The 15,639-nt window shown below is 38.8% G+C and overlaps 1 protein-coding gene and 1 long non-coding RNA gene across 4 annotated transcripts in view; one reads left to right on the top strand and one right to left on the bottom strand.

Moving 5' to 3' along the window:
• The window catches only part of slc4a5a (solute carrier family 4 member 5a), a 32,411-nt gene that overhangs the window by 5,302 nt on the left and 11,470 nt on the right, over positions 1 to 15,639 (top strand). For all 3 annotated transcript variants that reach the window (XM_051895685.1, XM_051895687.1, XM_051895688.1), the window contains 13 exons: positions 53 to 280; positions 3,315 to 3,447; positions 6,830 to 6,990; positions 7,241 to 7,396; positions 8,067 to 8,159; positions 8,893 to 8,948; positions 12,480 to 12,637; positions 12,739 to 12,826; positions 12,982 to 13,136; positions 13,222 to 13,350; positions 13,951 to 14,125; positions 14,300 to 14,433; positions 14,644 to 14,915. In XM_051895685.1, the coding sequence (XP_051751645.1) occupies positions 53 to 280; positions 3,315 to 3,447; positions 6,830 to 6,990; positions 7,241 to 7,396; positions 8,067 to 8,159; positions 8,893 to 8,948; positions 12,480 to 12,637; positions 12,739 to 12,826; positions 12,982 to 13,136; positions 13,222 to 13,350; positions 13,951 to 14,125; positions 14,300 to 14,433; positions 14,644 to 14,915 (1,938 nt within the window). The remainder of the gene's footprint in view (positions 1 to 52; positions 281 to 3,314; positions 3,448 to 6,829; positions 6,991 to 7,240; positions 7,397 to 8,066; positions 8,160 to 8,892; positions 8,949 to 12,479; positions 12,638 to 12,738; positions 12,827 to 12,981; positions 13,137 to 13,221; positions 13,351 to 13,950; positions 14,126 to 14,299; positions 14,434 to 14,643; positions 14,916 to 15,639) is intronic.
• LOC127513677 (uncharacterized) lies at positions 274 to 4,935 on the bottom strand. Its single transcript, XR_007930462.1, has 3 exons — positions 4,674 to 4,935; positions 2,657 to 2,838; positions 274 to 704 (listed from the first exon to the last, which is right to left on the bottom strand). It is a non-coding gene; the product is annotated as an uncharacterized LOC127513677 (long non-coding RNA).

Below are 15,639 nucleotides of genomic sequence, written 5' to 3'. Positions count from 1 at the left end.
TCGAACAATGTGTTGTTAAGCTTCTTCTCATAGTGTGATCTGCCTTCCTCAGACCATCAGTCTATCTACATTGGTGTGCCAGTCCCCCGCGGTTACCGTCGCAAACGCAGGAGGAGACGGTCGTCCGCGTCGAGTCGTGATGCAGATGTAGATCGAAGACTTCGGCACGACCATCACAGACACGAACACTATGATTGTGATGACAGAGACCGGTACGATCTTGAGGCGGGAGGCCTGGATCAACCAGAACACAACCTGCCACCAGACATCAACAGAACCAGTGAGTCCTCAGTCAGTTCTGAAACTGAGCTTGAAGTCCTTCACATTAGTGATTTGTAAAATATGTCCAGTATTACATATGATGATACTTGTGTCTTGTGACTGAGCAGGGTAAAAACAATTTTTAAATCTTTCAGATCTTTCTACTTTTTTATTGCTAATATGGTGACCCCCAATAAGACTGATGACCCCCAAAAAACAGGTAGTAGAATGTAGAATCACAATGCACAAATGCAAAATATGGGAAATGGTTAAATTCAAATGCCCTGTGAGGCAGAAGTGAGAATGCAAATTCAAGAGGTCTATAGGGAGCAATACTGCCGTACATTTTTGTGCGTGAAATAGAGTTGTGCTCGGTTTATCGGATATACCCTGCACCATCACTCTCAATATCATGCTGTGCCGAGGGCAGGATAGAGTCGTCACTGCAGAATAGAAGACCATGAAAAACAATTATGGTGATGCATTTCTAAACGCATGAGAATAAACAGCTTACGGGGCATCAAAGTTTGCAGCCTGCACAGAACAATGAAATAAGCAAACATTCAGAGAAAATGCACCAGTGGAGAGGCTACGTAAGGGCCAGGGAGGCACTGGTACACTCAGATTGATGGCTAGTCCACTCAATCAAATGAGACACATTTTTTTTCTTTGTGTGTGAAAGGAAAAAAAAGCATGCATACATAACAATAAAAATCGCTGGATTGAAGGAGTGAATGAAAAGAGTGAGCAAGTACGCTGGAAGGGCTTGCATAGTTTGTGCTTGCCATTTAATAATCATTTGAAACTGGCAGCTCCAGTAGTAATAAAAAGATTTATCTTGAACTCTGTCATGGAAACTAGCATGTATAAACCTTAATTAAACAATTTAAAAATCAATTAAAAAGGAATTTACTCCTGTGTGATATTATGCTGTACCCACATTGGACCGGCGGTTTGGAAAATGGATGATTCAGCTGCCGGTGCCATCTTCTGAGACACAGGAATTCATTCGGCACGACCCTCACAATGCATTATGGGTATTCTCTAGCCAATGAGTGCATAGGGGGATTCTCATTTCTTATTTGGCTGAGTCCCAAGTGGCGCACTTCATGTGCACTTTCGGTCTTGTGGACTTACTTGGCCACTGCATGTGCGTGTCCGCTAAGTCCACGAGACCGTAGATTGTCCCATTCATCATTTTAGGTATCAGAAGGGTGCTCGTGAGTGCCCCCGTTACAGCCGCTATGCGCCGCCGATGCGCACTTCTGCTGAGCCCGCAAGTCTACGAGCTACGCAGAGGACTTTACCCAGCAGTCAAAGAGGCATTACGTCACGAAAGTGCGGACTCAGAGGAAGACTGTTAGGGTTTAGGGTGCCATTTGGGACACAGCCGATGTGTGTCCTCGCTTCCTTTCCTCGCTCCACCCCCTTAGGATGTGAGGGAAGGATACACCTGTGCATCCATGCTCATGACTCCTCAGGAAGCTTCCTCACTCCTCCATCCTTACCTCCTCACGGTGCAATTAGAGAATTGACATATCCTTCAAAATGGCTGAATTCGATCGGTTTCCGGGTCATGGGCTGGAGGACGTAGGAGCGAGGAAACAAGGAAGCATCAATTTGAGTATTGAGAAGCACCCATAGATATATATACGATTGAGTGTACATCAGTTCACTCGTTATTGCGCCTCATTATGGGATTGAATGCACTCGATAATGTCCACTATGGTTTCGGACACCACTACAAATGTCTGTCCCCTCAAATAGCACCCTATTTAAGGGTATAGGGGGTGATTTCGGACACAGCCAATGTTATTGATCTTTCCTGGCCTACGAGTAATTGTACATCACCTCAGTGCAACTTCAGTAGACATACCACCATTTGTAACAGTAAATATTTAAAGTTATGTTGAAACTGAAGTAATGACCTTTTATTGTGTATTGTGATGTACATCTGAGTATAACGGATTATCTAAAAAGAGACTTTAAGGTGTGGGTGTTGCACTTGGGTTTATGAACAAGCAAGTCCTGCATACGTCACCAGCCAGAGAGCAGTTTATACAGGAAGATCCAGTTATGACATTTTGATTAAACATGAGGTCAGAACATTAAAAAAAAAAAAAAGATCTATAAAATGCATTTAGAAAATAAATAGTGAATTTTTTTTTCATTCTGACTTTAAAATGAGATCTTTTATTACTGACATTAATGCTGGATTTATGCATTAATGATGCTTAGACTGAACTTTTTAATAATTTGGAATTAAACTAATTCAGTCAACAGCTTCTTAGTAATCACTTGTTCACGTTTCATATTGCTGAATTATGATAATTGAAGTGTCCATAACAGCAGCACAATTTGCATTTTTGCCTCTTGCCTTCTTAATAAAACTCACCTTTTTCTGTCAGCTGTGTTCTCATGGACTGGAAGTTGATCGTTTTAAAGACCCTTTTTCTCTCACTTGCACATTGACATTAACAGAGACTCTTTCTCAGCTATGCTGGCACCTCATTCACATCTTGACATCTATGGGCTTCTGTTCTCCTTCTTGAGTCATGTCTTTTGTCCTCAGGAAGCCTGTGTGTGGATGAAACAGGCAGCGATGATCAAACCATAGTGAAAAATAAAGATGTACCTAACAGGTGTTAGAGCTGAGAAATGCTGAACAAAGAAATGAAACCTAAAAAAGGACAGAAAGACCTGGATATTGCCACATGCTCCCTGGCATCACCTCAAACAAGCCCAGAAAAACAAGCACAGTGTGGATTCTGAGTTTCAGTCACAGCTTTAGTCCTCACCCAGAAAATTAATGAACAATGGCTTACACTGTGCAGGTGTTCCTCCATGCACAAGCAGCCATCACAGCACTGTATCAAACACACAGTCGGGGTCCTAGTTGTTTCTTCTCAACTTTTGGGCAAATACTTTCACTGTGTGTGGTGCCGCATGCCACTGCACTTTTTATTTATGAAGGCTACCTCATTCTCATCTCTGACTGAGCGAGATCCAAGCAAGCAAGTTTTCAATCACTTCTCTTTCTATTCATCTCACAGTGTCCCCTGCAGCAGAGCGACTGCGCTACATTTTAGGGGATGAGGAGGAGACCATGCCCACACCCACTCTCTTCACTGAGATGGACACACTGCAACATGAGGGAGACGAACTAGAGTGGAAAGAATCCGCAAGGTATAAAACTTATACACAAAGACATCAAAAATGGCATCAGTCTTACACCTATTGGAAATTCAAAATCATTTAAATCAGGAGTGTCAAACCCGGGAGGGCCACTTGTCCTGCACATTTTCTCTCCAACTCTAATCAAACACACCTGCTAATCAAGGTCTTCAGGATTACTGGAAACTTCCTGGGTGCATCTCAATCAGCTTCCTAGTTCAGTAATCAGGGCATTGTCTCAATCCTAAAATCCTTCCAGTGCACTGAAACGTTCACTCCCTAAAAAAAGTCCCACAATGCACCGTGAAAACCAGGGAGCATCGATACTCATGCTGCATTCAAGCCACCGGAAAACTCCCAGCTTACAACCTGTAATTACTAGCTCTACTGTTGTAGCGACTCTTGCATTTATGTCAGGAATAGGACCATGGTATTGAATTTGTAAGTTTACTATAGAAAAGCTAAAATGTATCTGTTGTTCATGAATACCAGTATTGATGCTGTACAATGAGGATGTTGTCATATCACTGGAAATAGAGTCATCAGTGCGCCAATGTGTAGTGAGCCAGGGTCCTTATTGTCCTTACCAGTGCCCAAATTCGTGTACACGATATACTGATTCACAACCTCAGAAGCTAGGGAGCTGATTGAGACATACCGCCAGACAGGTGTTGTGGAGCTGTTTGGAGCTAAACTCTGCAGGACAATGGCCCTCCAGGAGCGGAATTTGACAAGTGTGATTGAAATGAAAGTTTGTATTTTTGAAATATCAAAATACTCTTATCCCATTTGGAAGAGACAACTGTAAGTAAGCCATTTGTATGTTGATTCTGTGGCTCTGTAGTGGTTTCTAAACAGTTCTGTATCCATAAAGCTACCATGCATGGTTATTTTCATTAGCTAAAACTAAAAAAACATTTTTGTTAATTGAAATAAAGCTGAAATAAAATAAAATTTAAAATTAGATGAAAAACTTTAAACGACAATTAGAAATGTTGCCTTCATTTTTTTTTTTTTTTTTGGTTAGGAAATATGTTACTAAAATTAGTAAGTGGAAGTAAAAACTAAAACTGCAATATAACTATTAAAAAAAAAATGAAAATAACTAAATCAGAAGAAAAATGTATAAAATGGACTAAAATTGACTACAAATTAATAAAAAATAAATAAACAGCCATTTTTGAACAATGACACAGCACAGCAAAAGGAGAGTTTGGGACATCTGTTTAGAAATGGACCTTTTTCACATTTCCGTGGTTTTCCAGAAGCAGAAGTTGTCATAGTTGGGTAAATAGTTGGGTAAACGTCTATAGAGGTGAATGGGAGACGACAACAAATATCCGTAATCCAAAAACCATAGTCAAGAACAAACAGAGAAACATACATGTGGCAAACAAACAAAGAAACAGAAGCGCTCTGTAAGGACATGATAAACTGGCAATACTTTGCAACATGGTGAACAAACAACATGGCTTATAACAGATACGAACAGGAAGTGATGTAAGAAGAACAAGTAGTAGTCAGTACTCAGGAGATGGCTCCCTCTGGCGGTTGGAGGTATGGATGGCGAATGCAGATGTTACAGAATCCCTTTCCCTATGAACACCTCCAGGTGTTCTTCATGGCCATACCCTTGGTCTGGGTGCAGGTCGATCGGGATGTGCCTGGTGGAAATCCTGAATCAAGGATGGGTCTAAGATGTCTTTGGCAGCCACCCAACCAGATGGGACCAAAGACACTGAGGAATTGGCAAGGGTTCTAGGAGACCAGCTGGGAGTTCCCAGAGTGTTTTGGACTGAGCACACACACTGCAAGACATAAACATAAACAGTGACATCATAATTAGATTAGGCCACCAGAAAGAGTTAAGCAGCAGTTCAATTGTCTGTTGAATGCCAGGATGCCCAGAGCTAAGAGATGATTCGTTGGCGTAGAGACCTAGGGACATAATGCAGGTCAGGAGGACACTCTGGGGGAGCTGGCTCCGTCTGCTGTTCCCTTTGCAATTCTTCCATTATATCCCAACGAATAGGTGCTACAATGACCGAGGGGGGGTTAAAATTGGTCCTTGGCAGCAAGAGGTTTCATTCGAGTCGTATCTTCGTGATAGAGCATAGACCGTGAATTGAAACCTCGTAAAGAACAATGACCAGCGGGCCTGTCTTGTGTTAAGATGCTTTGCACTTCTGATATATTCCAGATATTTGGTGGTCTGTAGTAACTTGAAAAGGATGTCGGGCTCCCTCCAACCATTGTCTCCATTTGTTGAGCGCTGCTTTTATAGACAACAGTTCTTTGTCACCCACATCATAGTTTCTCTCTGCAGTAGTTAGCTTCCTGGAGAAGAATACACAAGGGAACATTTTACTTGGGTTACCATGTGTCTGGGATAAAACTGCTCCAATGTCTCCAACGTCCACTTCAACAATAAATGGTAAGTCAGGATCTGGATGTTTCAGGATTGGAGCAGTAGTAAAACTGGTTTTTAGGACATCAAAGGCAGTCTGTGCAGGTTGGGTCCATGATCATTTCTTTGGTTTCCCCTTGAGTAGTGAGATTAGGGGTGCTGTGATGGTACTGCGATAGTACCCAGGAGTACCTCTGTTACTCCTCGGCTCCGTCTGGGTCTCAACCGTGGCCGGCTTCATCTTAGGACATCGCACCCTCCCTCCTCAGTTGGACCTTGTACGGCGCGAGGACATGCCTTTCCAGAGGGGGGCGTACTGTCAGGAGTATACTTTGTTTCACTGTGTTCCTGTCTTGACCTAGATACATTACAACAGCCTACCTTGACAATAACACAAAGTATAGCATTATAAATGTGTATTATATTTAAAAAAAAATATATATATATTAAAAACTTTACTAGATTTGCGATAACCATGGAAACGCGTAATCACAGTCCATAATCATTATTTTTTCATTACCATTTGCTGCCTGAATTGCAGAGATCCCCAAACCAGGTGCCACTGGCCAAAGTTGGCCTGTGATGACCTTTGATTTGGCCCATTATATCATATGTCAAGAGATTTGAAAAAACATGCCATTGAAGCATATCTTCATTTCACATCTTTCTACTAAAAAATTACATTTAGCATTGAAATGCTGAGAATACAAGTGAATTTGATTTTTAAAATTTAAAATTTTAATGTAATATGATTTAATATAATGCAACATTTATTTTCAGCCTATGCCCAAAAATCAAACTCAAATCAAGTTTGATTTATGCCCCTTCATACTAAAAGGTTTGGGCACCTCTGCTCTAGAGAGACAGAAATGACACATTTCACCTTAAAACAAACAGCATCCACATCTGAACAATATCAGTAACTTACATTTCCTTTTTTTCTCTGCTTGACTTCAACTTTGTGTGTGTAACTGTGCGTATCTGCAGGTGGGTGAAGTTTGAGGAAAAGGTTGAGGAGGGTGGGGAGAGATGGAGCAAACCCCACGTTTCTACGCTCTCCCTGCACAGCCTGTTTGAACTGCGGACATGCTTACAGACAGGCACCGTGCTGTTGGACCTGGAGGGATACTCACTCCCACAGATAGTCGGTGAGCAATGAGGCTCTTTATTCTGGGTGCTTTTCATCTGATGGGGGGCCACTGATGTAGTCTGAATCATCTAATCCTTTGTACAACAGATAGTGTCTTGCATACTGAAGTCTAATTCAGAAAAGTGTTTCTTTTTCATTTTTTTTCTTAAGTTTTGGTGCATTATAATGTTTTTCTACAGTTTTGATGCATTATGTTTTGCGACCAATATACTTTTAAAGAAAAACACTTTAACTTTTGTCTCATGTAGATGACATCATCGATCGTCAGATAGAGGAAGGGTTGATCAGTCCTGAGCTGAGAGATAAAATCAGCTTTGTTTTGTTGAGAAAGCACAGACACCAGACAAAGAAGCCAATCCATCGCTCCCTTGCAGATCTGGGAAAGTCTGGCTCTGGAGGCGGCAGTGAGTGTTCAATCTTTAAATGTTTTCTCCTTCCATCCCTACACATATTCTGCATAATAGGTTGAAAAATGCTGGAATAAATAAACAAGAACTAAATTATAGTGCTGCAGTGAAACTGCAGCATTCAGTTGTCAATTTGAAGATGTTTTTTGTGCATCTTCAAGTATAATGCAGCCTAATTGCTTAATTGTCTTAAAATGACAGTTCATCCAAAAATGATCATTATCTGCTCAAACTTGTATTGTGTAAACTCTCGCAAAAAACAAAATAAGTTTATCAGCAGAACATTCAGGCCGCTGTCTTCCATATAATGAGAACCAAGTGGATGTCAAGCTCTGACAAGGACAAAAAGCAAAGGAAGCACAAAAACACAAAGCTTCAGAAGATTACTTTTATGTTTCGTTTTTTTCTTTTTCTTTTTGGAACTTGACAGCCATTGGTCACCATCCACTTTCATTGTTTAGAAACACTGTTAAATTCAGCCTGAGCATAAAAAAGATCATGAGGGTGAGTATAGACTTTTTAGTGAACAATCCCAATCCCATTTTAATTCTTTCAGTGGCTTCTTTCATTGCACTTTTTACACAGTTAATTAACATCAGCTTATTAGAAAAACATTGTCCGCTTAATAGGTAATTTAAAAAGTTGTAATGTTGTTTGTCTCTCATAGCTCGGAGCCCAGCCCGAACTCCTGCCACTGGAGCAAATTTTAATCGCTCTACAGAAGATCTGCGTAGCAAACAAGCAAACTATGGCCGACTACGTGAGTCTGTGTGCCTCTTTGCATCCTTTTTTTTTTTTTTAATATTACATATTCTGGTAATGTCACAGCTGGTTGAAGAGCTGGGAAGAAAATAAAGCTGGATCTAAGTGCATCAGTGCTTTATTTACAAACTCAAAACTTAACACAACACTCAGGATTCTCTGGATCAAAACACGAATGGAATAACCAACTTTATGCGACGAATACCAAACAAAGACAGACAGAAAGCTAACTCATTATATACAATACCAAACCAATCAAAGCAACATATAACAAGTGTTCAACTAAATCAGTAACCTAGGCAACAAACACGGTCCATTGAATAATATTAACAGACATTGTTGAAATTAGCATTAACTAAGATAACTATTTTTCATTGTTAGTTCATGTTAACTAATGTAGTTAACTAATCTTGACAAATAGAACTTTATTGTAAAGTGTTACCCATAGAAATTGTCAGTGATCTTTTGGTTTGGTTAAAACTGATTAAAGAGTTAATTCTGCTTAGGATAATGTGATTGATCAACATTTTGTGTTTTTAATTAGCTTTTTTATAGAAAGGTTTTTAAAGCTGTACAGAAAGAGTATTTAGATTTTTAATTAGTTCGTGAGTGATGCTAGATTAGTTGTCATATAGCTAGTCAGCTTTATATCCTGTTGGAGTAGAGTAAGACTTATTTATGAAATATTTGTAATTACATTTCTGTGTATATTTGTGCTTGTGTGTGCGTAGGCCACGCTCAAAGCAGGAGTATGAATGACATTGCAGACACACCAAGCACGGACCAGGTGAGTCACATGGTATCACAATGTGTCTTTATCTGTAATAGAAAGCCACAATTTGACAAGGCACAACAGCTATTGTATTGTTCGCAATAGCGTCTGCGCAGATCTTTTGTATTTGCTTTGAACCTATTTTTAGCTGCCGTGTCCAGTTTTCCAGAATGACAAATTCAGACAGATTCTAGAAATCAATGCCTCTTCTGCTTTCTTTATAATCAACCAATGGGAATATGATTAATAACTTAAATCAACACAATTTATGTTTTTGTGTTTATGTGTAATATAAATTAAAAAGATATATTTTTAGATTTGACCATGTTTTGAGGTCACAGAAAGTCTTGTAGTCCTTCAGAATCATCACCAAAATGAGAAATTCCTGCCATAATAAACTTTCCATATTTTCATATTTGTGTGTATGTGGCTCTGCTGATCTGGTGTGCTGTGCATTGCCGTAGCCTGGTGTCTAGGTCAGTATTGATCTGCCATTGGCAAAACGTGCCATCTGAATATGTGGTCCTCGTGCTAAGCTCTCACATGCAGAGAGATACCCGGGAGCTGCGGCCCGCTCCCTCTGGAAAATGGTGTCACTGTTTTTTTCCATGGGCACACAATGTACAAGGATATAGCCACCAGTCACAACACGTATTTATTACTGTCCTGCTTTTGTTCATGAAGATATATTGTATCAGGAAAGTGTTCATTATTTTTACTTTTTAAATGTATTTTATATCTTTGCTTGTTAGTCTTGTCTTAACAAAAAGCTTCCATTAGCTGGACTAAAACAAAATGATTTTGACCCTAAGACTATATATCAAGACAAGCAGAAAACATTGAACTTCTTTTTGGCATACTGAAACTAAACTTTAAATTTATAAACACAGAATCTGTAGTCGAGTATAATAAACACCTTACATATTTCAATACAACACAAATGCTTGATTAAAACCTGTACACTTGTCACTCAAAAGTTTGGGGTCAGTAAGATTTTTAAAAAATAAATACTTTCATTCAGCAAGGATGCACTAAATTGATCAAAAGTGACAGTAAAGACATTTATTATGTTACAAAAGATTTCTAATAAATGATATTCTATTGATCAAAGTCTCCTGAATAAATTAACAGCACGGTTTTTGTTACATAATACATTAATAATAAGAAAAATTTCTTGAGCACCAAATCAGCATATTAGAATGATTTCTGAAGGATCATGCTTTACTGAAGACTGGAGTAATTGATGCCGAAAATTCAGAGTTGCCGTCACAATAATTACATTTTAAAATACATTAAAATAGAAAACAGTTATTTTAAATTGTAACAATATTTAACAATATTACTGTATTTTTGATAAATTAAATGCAGCCTAGGTGAGCATAAGAGACTTTTGAACGGTAGTGTGAATCATAGAAAAAGTGATTGAACATTTTTTCTTGACTTCCTTGTTTAAAATCAAGCTTGTTATAGAAATTGGACAACCTTATTTCACTCCCTCAAAAGGCTGTTGTATAAATTTTGTAAAACTCATTTCAATTTTGTTTATGGAGATAGGAAAAATATAAAACATTGTTTGGAGGAACTCTGCTGTTATCCAAAGAAGTTAGATATTTTGGTTTTTGGAAAATAGGCATCAACACATTGAGCTCTGTCTGCCAGATAACCCAATAGCCTTTCTAAACTCTATTCATATGCATCCCTCATGTACAATGTGCAGTTGAGATTTAATCCTTCCATGTGATTGGCATAACACCGGGGGACGCATGCTTGGTTTACGATTTGTTCAAAAAAAGACAGGAGGAAAACAGAAAGGCTAATCTAAATCCAGACTGCACTTTACTCAAGGGCTACAGAAGGAATTGTGCTGTCTTCGAAGTGATAAAGCCTGAAGACTTTTTGGTAGCACTTTATTTTACAGTCTTGTTTCGCATGTATATACTATATACTTATTGTAGTAATTACAATAACTGGTTAACTAGGTACTAGTCTTAAACCTATACCCCTAAACCTAATCTTAACCCATGTAGTTACCTTATATTATTCAGTGCTTTCTTGGTAAGTACACCGAAAGTACATTGAAAGTGCACATACAGTAAAATAAAGCGCAACCGACTTTTTTGTTTTCAGAGAGTTTAGAACAGTACAAGTGAGTGTGTGAACAGCAGTAAATCAACTTTCGTGTTTAAATGTGCAGTTCCAGATTATTGGCAGATAAAGAATTTATGATTAAAGAGCAGTAATATATATAACAATAATACATTTTATTTGTAAATAACCTTTCTTTTATAAATTGCAGCTATATATATATAGCAAGTGGCGAGCAGTGACTTCTTTAACCAGGTATGCTGGGTTGCGCGTCATGTCAAAAAATATGCCCAGTGTAGATACGTTGAATAGATTTATAACAAGCGAGACGCTCACGTTCGCTCTAGACAGAGTGTTAACTACTCAGTTGCTACTACTCATTTTCTCATCCAATTTTTTATGGAGACCTTTACACACACACTCCTGGGCAAAAAAAAAAAAAAAAAAGGGCCAAGCCAAAAATGGCAAAATATTTAGTGGTCTTAACCATTTTAATCACAAATCACTAGTCGGAAAAATTTGCAAGAACTGCACAGTTTTTTACAGGAAGAAGTGTCAGTGTTGTTCCACACAATGTTTAAGGCTTCAAACAGTTCATGAGTAGTTTAAAAATGTCACTCAGTTCGTTTGAGTTTAATGTGAGACCAAATATTCACTATAGGGTTCAAATCTGGACTCTGACCAGGCCAAAACATGAGCCTGATGGACTTGTTCTCAAGCCACTTATTGGTTGTCTTTGCAATTTTGGCAGGAGCATTGTCTCGTTGAAAAATAACATCATTCCTCTTTAGATAACAACTTTTCATTTGTGGGAAGCAAGGCATTCTGCAATTTCCTCGTCTACTCCAAAGCATTAAATGACTTTTCACAGTGAAGTAACTCACCAATACCAGCAGCTAAAAAGGCTCTCCACACAATGACACCTCTTCCACCATGCTTCACTGTGGTGGAGATGCATTAATTATTTTATTTCTTACCAGATATTTGAAGACAGCCCTCTGGAGCATCACCATGCAAGTCGTGTTTCGTTGTGATTCATCACTCCACACATAACTTCCCATATTCTGACAAAAACTTAATTCTATCTTTGATGTTTTTTCTGAGACAGCAGTAGCTTTTCAAGTAGTCCATTTGCTTAAACTGCTAATTTCCTGACCAATAAAACAATTAAAAGCTTTTAAATAAGACAACATGAGGGTCATCTGATATAATAGAAGGGATAAAGACTATGTAAGGGTCCTGTAACAGAAGGGTTAAATGACAACAGTAGGGTTCTCTTATGGAATAGAAGAGTTAATTAAAGGGCTATAACTTTCTAGTAATCCTGAAGACCTGGATGACATTATAATGGAACAGAAGGGTTAAATGACAACAAGGGTCCTGTGATGGAACAACATATGGGTCCTATTGTACCTACCAAATCCTTTTATATTATTTTTTCTTTGCTCACTTTGATTTCAGCTGAAGAACAAGTTCATGAAGAAAATCCCCAGAGATGCAGAGGCATCCAATGTTCTGGTGGGAGAAGTGGATTTCTTAGAAAAACCCTTTGTTGCCTTCGTTCGGCTGTCTCAGGCCACCACTCTTGGGGGTCTGACGGAAGTCCCAGTGCCCACCAGGTAATAGTTTTGCACATTAAAAACTCACAATATGTCTGTAAAAAGATCATGGAAAAAGTTTAATGAACTAAAGATTTGAATATATATCTCTTAATGGACAGATTCTTGTTTGTGCTACTTGGGCCTCCTGGTAAAGCCAAATCTTACAATGAGATTGGACGTGCCATTGCCACTCTTATGGTGGATGATGTAAGTTTGATTGTTTTGTTTGTTCGCAATTAGTATTTTTCATACAGTCTACAGTACGTTCTTATCATCTTTAATGTTCAGTTCTTCCAGATGAACTTAGATAAACATTGCCATTTAAAGTGATCCAAGATTGATTTCCTCTATTTTATCCGCAGCTCTTCAGTGATGTAGCATATAAAGCCAGGGACCGGGAGGATCTGATTGCTGGCATTGATGAGTTCCTGGACGAGGTGATTGTGCTTCCACCTGGAGAATGGGACCCCAAAATTCGCATAGAACCCCCCAAAAAAACTCCCTCAGCAGACAAAAGGTAAAGCTCATTCTTCTTCTGTGCCTTTTTTTTTTACGGCCCATATTCTTCACATCTTTACTTACCTCTTTGTTTCTCTGAGAAGGAAGTCTGTGTTTTCCCTCAATGAGCTGGGTCAGATGAACGGGACAGCAGGTGGTGGAGGGCCTGTTGGCGAGGATGAGGAGATGCCTGTTCCACATGAACTTGGTGAAGAATTGGCATTTACGGGGAGGTGGGTGTGTGAATATACTGACTGACATGATTAGACATTATCCATCCATCAATCCATCCCATTTTAATTCTGCCTTACGTTTGCCACCTCAATTCAAATTCAGCTTAAATTCAGGAATTTAATTGAAATTTAAATGACAGCCACAATTCAGTTCTGAATGGTGCACAGCGCTGCCAACTGAGTGTACGGCCAATTGGCTGTTGATCTTCAGGACCCAACGTTCTTGTGCTTCGACCTTGCAGAGTCTCTAAAATGCTTCGGCTGAAAGTTTAAAAAACACTTGGGTATAGCTTTTGGGTATAGCTTGAGTTTCAGGAGCTCAAAGTGTTCTTGTTTGATCTTTTTTTACAAATAATTGAAAGATACCTCAGAGCTTCAAGGTTCAGTAGAGTTCATATTTTGATCAATATGTCCAAAAAGGAAAATGTAATGCGTTTTTTGGCACAGCGCTAAAGGGTATGCTAGGACGATAGAAAATGGCTGCCAGTACTCAATGCTAATATTCAAGATAGATCTTGCCTCTGTTTGTCTGTCTAATACAAGCTAAAGAGGACAGGTCCCTGATGAATAATGGATTAAACATCTATTTTTACGGGGCAGGTTCTGTGGTGGCCTTTTCCTTGACATCAAGAGGAAGCTCCCATGGTACCCGAGCGACTTTTATGAAGGCTTCCACATTCAGTCCATCTCTGCGGTGCTCTTCATCTACCTGGGCTGCATAACCAATGCAATCACCTTTGGGGGCCTTCTAGGGGATGCCACAGACAATTACCAGGTACACCTTGCAGTTTTCTACTTGACACTGAACATGACAGTTTGCTTAAAGTTGCATGTCATCATCTTTTATAGAGCATTTAACAAGCACGTTTGTGACCTAGCTTCATCTATAGCCCTTTTCTTTTTTGTCCCTCTCTTTCTCACCTTGTTTCCTTGTCTCTCTCCTTGTCAGGGTGTGATGGAGAGTTTTTTGGGCACCGCTCTAGCAGGAACGGTATTCTGCTTGTTTGGCGGTCAACCTCTCATTATTCTCAGCTCAACCGGCCCCATCCTCATCTTTGAGAAGCTGCTTTATGAATTCAGCAAGTGAGAGAGCCATCCACACCAATCCATCATAATTTCACAGTCTATTATTGAGGACAATAAAGTACAGCCTTGATTGCTCACTTTCATCAACCCAGTAAAAGACCCTCATAAATCATCTCTCTTCACTGATGCAAATAAGCTCTTACTCTCATGTTCACTGCTCTAGTATTTATCTCTCTTTATTTTTTCTTTAAACTTTCTTTTCCTCAGAAATAATGGGATTGATTACATGGAGCTTAGGCTGTGGATCGGAATACACGCCTGCTTGCAGTGCTTATTGTTGGTCGCCATGGATGCCAGTTACATCATAAAGTACATGACGCGCTTCACGGAGGAAGGCTTCTCTAGCCTCATCTCCTTCATTTTCATCTCTGATGCCATCAAGAAGATGGTGGGATCCTTTAAATACTATCCCATCAACACCGACTTCAAACCGGACTACGTTACGGCCTACAAGTGCGAGTGTGTGGCTCCAGATCCGAGTAAGTCCATTCTTGGCGTAGAGCACATCAGTTCTGAAATGAAGAACTAATTGTGAAATAAATTAGATTTAGAGCAATATTACCTTAATTTAGTGTGTCAGGATTTACACATGAAGAACAAATAGTGCAATAAGGTGCAATTAGTTAACAGTGCAGTACTCTATACTTTTGTTCACTGTTAAATCATATTTGTTCAAAATACCTTAATTTGTTAATAAAAGTTATTAGTTTAGATTTTTAAAATTTAGGTAAATTATTTATTTTCAATTTATCTTTTAAATTTTTTTAGGTTTTGTTAGTTTTAACTGTTTCAAAAAACTGTAAAACTGTGTTTTAGTTTAGTTTTTGTTTTTATCTTTTTATTATCTTAGGGCTGCTAAAGTTATTTTAAAGTATTTATTTTTCACCTCCGTAAAAAATAAATACCTAATCTATGTTCAATTTATTTCATCATACTTTAAACATTAGCTTTTGGTAACGAATCAAACCTTATTGTCAAGTGTTACTGAATAAATTTCACTTTTGGAGTCACCGCACTGTCAAAATGCATACATTCATATGTCAAATAGTAATTTCTTGATTAAACAAAGTTCCATTGGGTGTTTGCTGCAACGTGATCTCATGAGAATCCGTGTGTATTTTACGTAAATTGTGGTTCTACCACACGTACATTTACTTACGTTTTCATACACACAAAAACGTACAATATTGACGTATTTATAGC

This window comes from Ctenopharyngodon idella, chromosome 5 (assembly GCF_019924925.1).
Source record: "Ctenopharyngodon idella isolate HZGC_01 chromosome 5, HZGC01, whole genome shotgun sequence".
NCBI lineage: Eukaryota > Metazoa > Chordata > Actinopteri > Cypriniformes > Xenocyprididae > Ctenopharyngodon > Ctenopharyngodon idella.
This window is presented reverse-complemented; position numbering and strand designations above follow the sequence as displayed.